General features: G+C 50.2%; 1 protein-coding gene across 1 annotated transcript in view; it reads right to left on the reverse strand.

Moving 5' to 3' along the window:
* Positions 1-3,352, reverse strand: part of Scarb2 (scavenger receptor class B member 2) — a 55,348-nt gene extending 51,996 nt beyond the window's left edge. Inside the window, exon 1 of the mRNA XM_005359505.3 lies at positions 2,876-3,352. Within this exon, the coding sequence (XP_005359562.1) occupies positions 2,876-2,992 (117 nt within the window). The 5' untranslated portion in view covers positions 2,993-3,352. The remainder of the gene's footprint in view (positions 1-2,875) is intronic.
* Between the last annotated feature and the right edge of the window lie 2,271 nt (positions 3,353-5,623).

Consider the following 5,623-nt stretch of genomic DNA (forward strand, 5'->3'; position numbering starts at 1 on the left):
GCAGGCGGATCTCTGTGAGTTCGAGACCAGCCTGGTCTACAGAGCTAGTTCCAGGACAGGCTCCAAAGCCACAGAGAAACCGTGTCTCGAAAAACAAAAAACAAAAACAAACAAACAAAAAAAAAAAACAAGAAATATCTCACTAAACTTCCCAGAATTGGCCAAGCCGATACTTTTGAATTTCAACCTTTTCGCCATTTCTCTTTTTCATGTTATCCAAGTTGGGGCATGAATATCTTCAAAGGAAAACAGTAGACTTGGAGAACCCAAGTGGATTATATTATAACTACAATAAAGTCAACTCACGAATGAATCGCCCCATAGAAATACTACTGGAAATAATGATGGCTACCGCATATCCATTACCCAGGCCTTGAGCAATGTCTAAGTGCTCTTTGCTTAGACTACAAGACCCAGGTTTTATGGGGCCTGAAGCTTCTGCAATTCAAAGGGTCCTTCCTAGGAAGAAAAAAAAATGGACACAAAAATAAACACAGGGCCTTGGAAGAACCTGTAGAAGCAAAGGACCCAGAGATTATACTGCATGAGCTTCATGGAGATACAATTGGGTGCCCAGGATGGTTTAGAGAATAAGCAACTTGCCCAACGTTAAAGCTGGAGAGCCACATACAGGATCTGAACACCAGGTGTCCGTTTTCTAATCTCGAACACAGTTGCTATCATTTCATTAAATACCGACTATGGGGGGGGGCATACTTTTTTCTTGGAAATTCTTATAATCTTTCTAAATACCTTGGTCATTATTATCAGTGCCTACAGACAAGGAAACATGAATAAAAAATATTACAGGGTGGAGCGGAAGCTAGACGGAAGAATGTTTGTCTAACGTGCAAGAAACCCTGGTTTGATCATAGCATTACATAAACCAGGTTACCCCAGCACTCAGAACAGGAAGGCAGGAGGATCAGGAGTTCAAGTTCATTCTCAGCACTATAGAATGAGGTCAGCCTGGGCTACATGAGACCCACCCTCCCTTCAAAAGGAAAAAAAACGAATGGAGTCAGGTGTATTGATGCATGCTTGTGATCCCAGCACCTGGGAGTCTGAGACAAGACAAGAGCTGTGTGCCCAAGGACCAGCCTGGGCTGCATAGCAAGAAGCTATCTCAAAAGGAAAAGCTGCCAGAAAGATTCAACAGTAGTCCCTGGTTACTCAAGCGGTGCAGGTAGCACCAACATCCGTGCCCCGCGCGTCTCATCTGCGGAGTCCTTCCTTTGATCCTCCATTTGGTGCAACCTCCAGGTTACCCGGGCAAGGGCACGCTGGTAACCTCGAGCTGACATAAGACATCCCCATCCATCTGCCGAAACTAACCCGTTTCCTTCCTGTCACACCACGTGGTGCGCCACTCCGCAGCTGGTCCTGCCGGTCTCTAAATCTCCTGTACTGTAAGTTATCGGTCAGGTCGCTTCCCAGGAAGAAAACCACTTGTGGCTGACAAAAACTCAGGACCTGTGATGCTGCCTCCCACCTACCCCTCTGGGAGTTCCAAAGAATCGGAGTGGTCCCTGCTGAGGTGCTGGAGAACCAGTATCCTACCAGAACTGCCTCCCCCCCCCCAAAAAAAAAATTAAAAAGAAAATATCCTGACTGTTGTATCCTTTAGCTCAAGCAACCAAAGCAAGAGTCTAAGACTAGCCATGAATTTGGATGTGGGGCATAGAGAAAGGGTTTGTTACTGTCCTTGAACACACAGGCTAGGGAAAACAACCGTCTTTGAGAAGCTTACACAGTAGGCCTGGTCTTCTCTTGGCAATGCCGTCCATCTCATTCAGACTGGAAGGGAACTTTGTCTTGATACTTAAAAAAAAAAAGTTTTTAATTGCCAGATTCCAAGTGACTGCTGGAAATCTCTGTTTAAGGATTTTATCTACTGCCATTTGGAATAAGGCAGCTTATCTTAACCTGGAGTATTCTGGTTCCCAGCAGACCAGGTCTAAGCTTTTCGGCCTGGGTGACAGCAATGCAGATGAGCGGGACGTGTGCTAATGAGAAAGGCTACTCCTGGGACGTATTTCCTATCTACTTATTTTTAAAGGAGAGAGTGATCCTAGTAACTCTCTCCTGTTCCTCTTTCCACCGTGCTTGGTGGATGTGGAGAAAGAAATGACGCGGGTAGTCCCAGGATAGAGAAGTCTTCCACATGACCAGCCATGCAGCCTCGGATCATCCTCTCCGAGAGACAGGTCCAGATCCTTTAAGGTGGCTAAAAGCATTTTTTCACCCCCACCCCCGCCCAGCGTCCCTCCTACCGTCTGAGAAGATCAAGGATGAAACAGAGATAAGGCGACAAGGCTGTCTGCGAGACACAAAGCCGCTAAGCACTGACTGCGATGGATAAAATGTCACCAACTCCAAAAGCCTGGCCTGTTTGTCAACTGCCTTGCCCTACCCTGCCCAGGAAATCAAGAACACAATAGACCTCTTACCCGTTTCTCATCCTCAGCCCCACTCCGCTTCAAAGGCAGGGCGGGCAGCCAACAAAACCTGCCTCTGCTGCGGTGCTTTTATGCATTCCTGTTTCTTCGTGGAGTGGGAGGAAAACAAGACTCAACATAGACCGGGTGCGTAGAGAGGTGGGTTGAAACGCTAATGATAGAACGTGAACACAAGGCTTTCTTAAAAGTCAACATCTGTAGACCTCCGGGTTATTTAAAGGGAACAGTAACCTCAAGCCTCCCTACCCTGCCAAGGCCGGGACACAGGGGACAAACAAGCGTTGTGTTCTGCAGGGTCGGGGCCAGTGCGACTCTCCCCACACAGAGTCGCAGTGGAGGATGGCTTGGAAAGACACGCGTGCGCGAACACACACACACAAACACACACACAAACACACACGCCTAGCCTGCCTTACCTTCTCGATCGTCTGGTCCACCGCCTTCTGGAAGACTCGAGCCACCAGCAGTGTGACACTGGTCACTAGAAACAGCAGGGACAGTGTCCCCGCCGTGTAGAAGCAGCATCTGCCCATACTGCGCGCGGCTCACGGACCGCGGCCAGCGACCCAATTGCGAGCGGGAAAGAGCCGCCGCCGAGGCCGCGCAGTAGCCGCCCGAAGCTCCCCGGGGCCCTGCAGCTCCCGCGCCCTCCCGGTGCCGGTTCAGCCGCTGCCCGCGCGGTGCGCACAGGTCTGGAGTCCGCGCGGGGCGAGTGCGGAGCGAGCACGGCCCTCGGAGCACCGAGCCGGGGCGACCGCGGGTCCCGGAGACGCCTGGGTTTCGCTTTCTTGGGCTGAAGCAGCCGGGGAGGTGCAGGGAGCGCGCAGAGTGGTGACGCGGGACGGTGGAGCTCGCCAGCAACCCGCGCGGCGGTGGTGGCGGCGGCCGGCGACTGCGCCGGGAAAGCGGGCGGGGCCGGGCGGAGGCTACCAGTCATGTGCCCTGCAGCGGCTCCAGTGATTCGGCGGGCGCCGCGCCTGCATCCTCTCCCTGCAGGCTGCACTGCCATCCCGGGAATTGAATCGCCCTTCCCGATTCGCTCATCCGCTTTCTTTATGGGGGAGCCCGGGGGAGGGAGATCCGTGCTGAGGGCCTACTGTGGGCCAAACATGGAGTAATCGGGTTGGAGCTCCAGTGGAGCTCCGGGGTTCGTTGGAAGATTTTAGCATGGTATAACGAGTGCTTTTGCAAGACCCATGCTTATCTGTACCAGCAGCAACATTTGCCCTCATTGAGTCGAACTGAGTCTCCAGGAATTAGAGTGTCCCCAAGAAAGAGAGAAGGCGTTTCATGGACGGAGGGCAAAGGCGGTAGGAGTGAAAGTAAACCCTGGGAGACAAGAAGGCTTTCCTGTTGAGTAGGCCCAAGTGTGTAGGGTACACGATGCCAAGCCCTCTTAGACCAGACTGGAGAGACTCTCTGTCCTGATGAACGATGTTAGCGAACCAAGTTCGACAGGTGTTTATTGTCGGCTTTACTCACCGTTATGCCCAGGTACCCAGGACAGAGCATACACACAGCAAGAGTTCAGCAAATGTTAGTTGAATGAGGGTTAGTTCCATGCCTGGCCTTTACAAGGCCACACACACAAACACACACACACACACGGCCACACACACATCTCACACACACACACACACACACACACACACACACACACGGCCACACACACATACCTATATCTCCACAGCAGCCCTATTACAAGGCAGTTAGTTAGCTATCCCAATTCTCCAGAGTCCATGCCAGAGAGAAGTGCTATACAGGTTTATAAGGGGAACCAGAACTGGGATGCGGGAAGAGTGATAGGAAGAGGCAAGCAGGGAAGGCTGGGTGGGAAGAAGTGCCTGACACTACACATCAAATTTGGCAAAGCCATGGGGGGAGGGGTGGTCCTTGAGCCAAATTGGCCTGTCCCAAAATTCTGACACATCATGAATGCAGGCCTGCCTTAAAAGTCCCTGCCGTGCTTAGTCAGCAGATAAGAGCAACCCTGAGAAGTAGGTCTTTACCAACCAGGGGTAAATACCACGGGATAGATTTCAGAAGCGCTCAGCAGCTGAGACAGACATCAATTACTAATGCCATCTACAGGCAAGATCTGGGAGGCTTTTTTTTTTTTTTTTTTTTTTTTTTTTTTTTTGTTTTTTTGTTCCCTTTATCATTAAGGATTCAACCAACCAGTTTGGAAAACATTCAAATGAGCATGGCGCTGGAGGCCGGTCTGCACTGTATAGGGAGACCTTGTCTCAAAAGAGGAAGCGAAGGAAAGAAGGAACGAAAGAAGAGAATTCAAAAGCGACACCGTTGCTGATGGGCTGTGATAGACTATGGCCGGACTCGGGACCTTTGCACTGGCACAGATTTCTTTTCTTGTCATAATTTCCTAAGCAGTGCAACTATGTATTAAGGATTTCTACCGTGCTACTTTGTATTAAGGATTGTGCATGATCTGGAAACTGAGGCAGAAGGAAAGATTAGTGTCGGTTTAATGCACACACCTTGCAGTTTCTCCCTCTTTTTTCTTTTACTTTTTTGCTATGCTCTTTTTTTTCCTTCTGTTGTCCTTTTTTCCCCTCAATTTTAAGGGCTCAAAATCTTGCTCTGCAGGAGGATGATGAACTAATCTTGCCTCTACTTGTCGAGCACTTGCGAGTACTGGTGTTCGCTATTTCCGGTTTATGATGTGCCAGGGATCAAATGCAGGGCTGCCTGCACTCTAAGCAAGCACTCTACCTACTGTAGTTATGTCCCCATTCCTACTATGGGAGATCTGGGCATGTGCAGAAGTCCTGGACCCAATCCATTAAGGATTCTGGGGAACACTGAATCACTTTACAGGTCCAACTAGGTGCTGAATGGCAGCAGTTCTTGACTGATGCAAGATGCAGGGTCCTTGGCTTCCCAAGCCCTAGCTGTTTCTATTCTGTGACTGCTGAGAATTGGGAGACAGAAATCAGGAGGCTTTGCTGAGGGCTTAAAGATGGAATGATGGTGTAAGAATAGAGACATGAGCCAGTCAGTGGCGTACGCCTTTAATTCTAGCACTTGGGAGGCAGACGCAGGTGGATTTCAGTGAGTTCCATGACAGCCAGAACTGTTACACAGAGAAACCCTCAAAAAAGGAGGAGGATAAGGAGGAGGAGGAGGAGGAGGAGGAGGAGGAG

This window comes from Microtus ochrogaster, linkage group LG1 (genome assembly GCF_000317375.1).
Source record: "Microtus ochrogaster isolate Prairie Vole_2 linkage group LG1, MicOch1.0, whole genome shotgun sequence".
NCBI classification, from domain to species: domain Eukaryota; kingdom Metazoa; phylum Chordata; class Mammalia; order Rodentia; family Cricetidae; genus Microtus; species Microtus ochrogaster.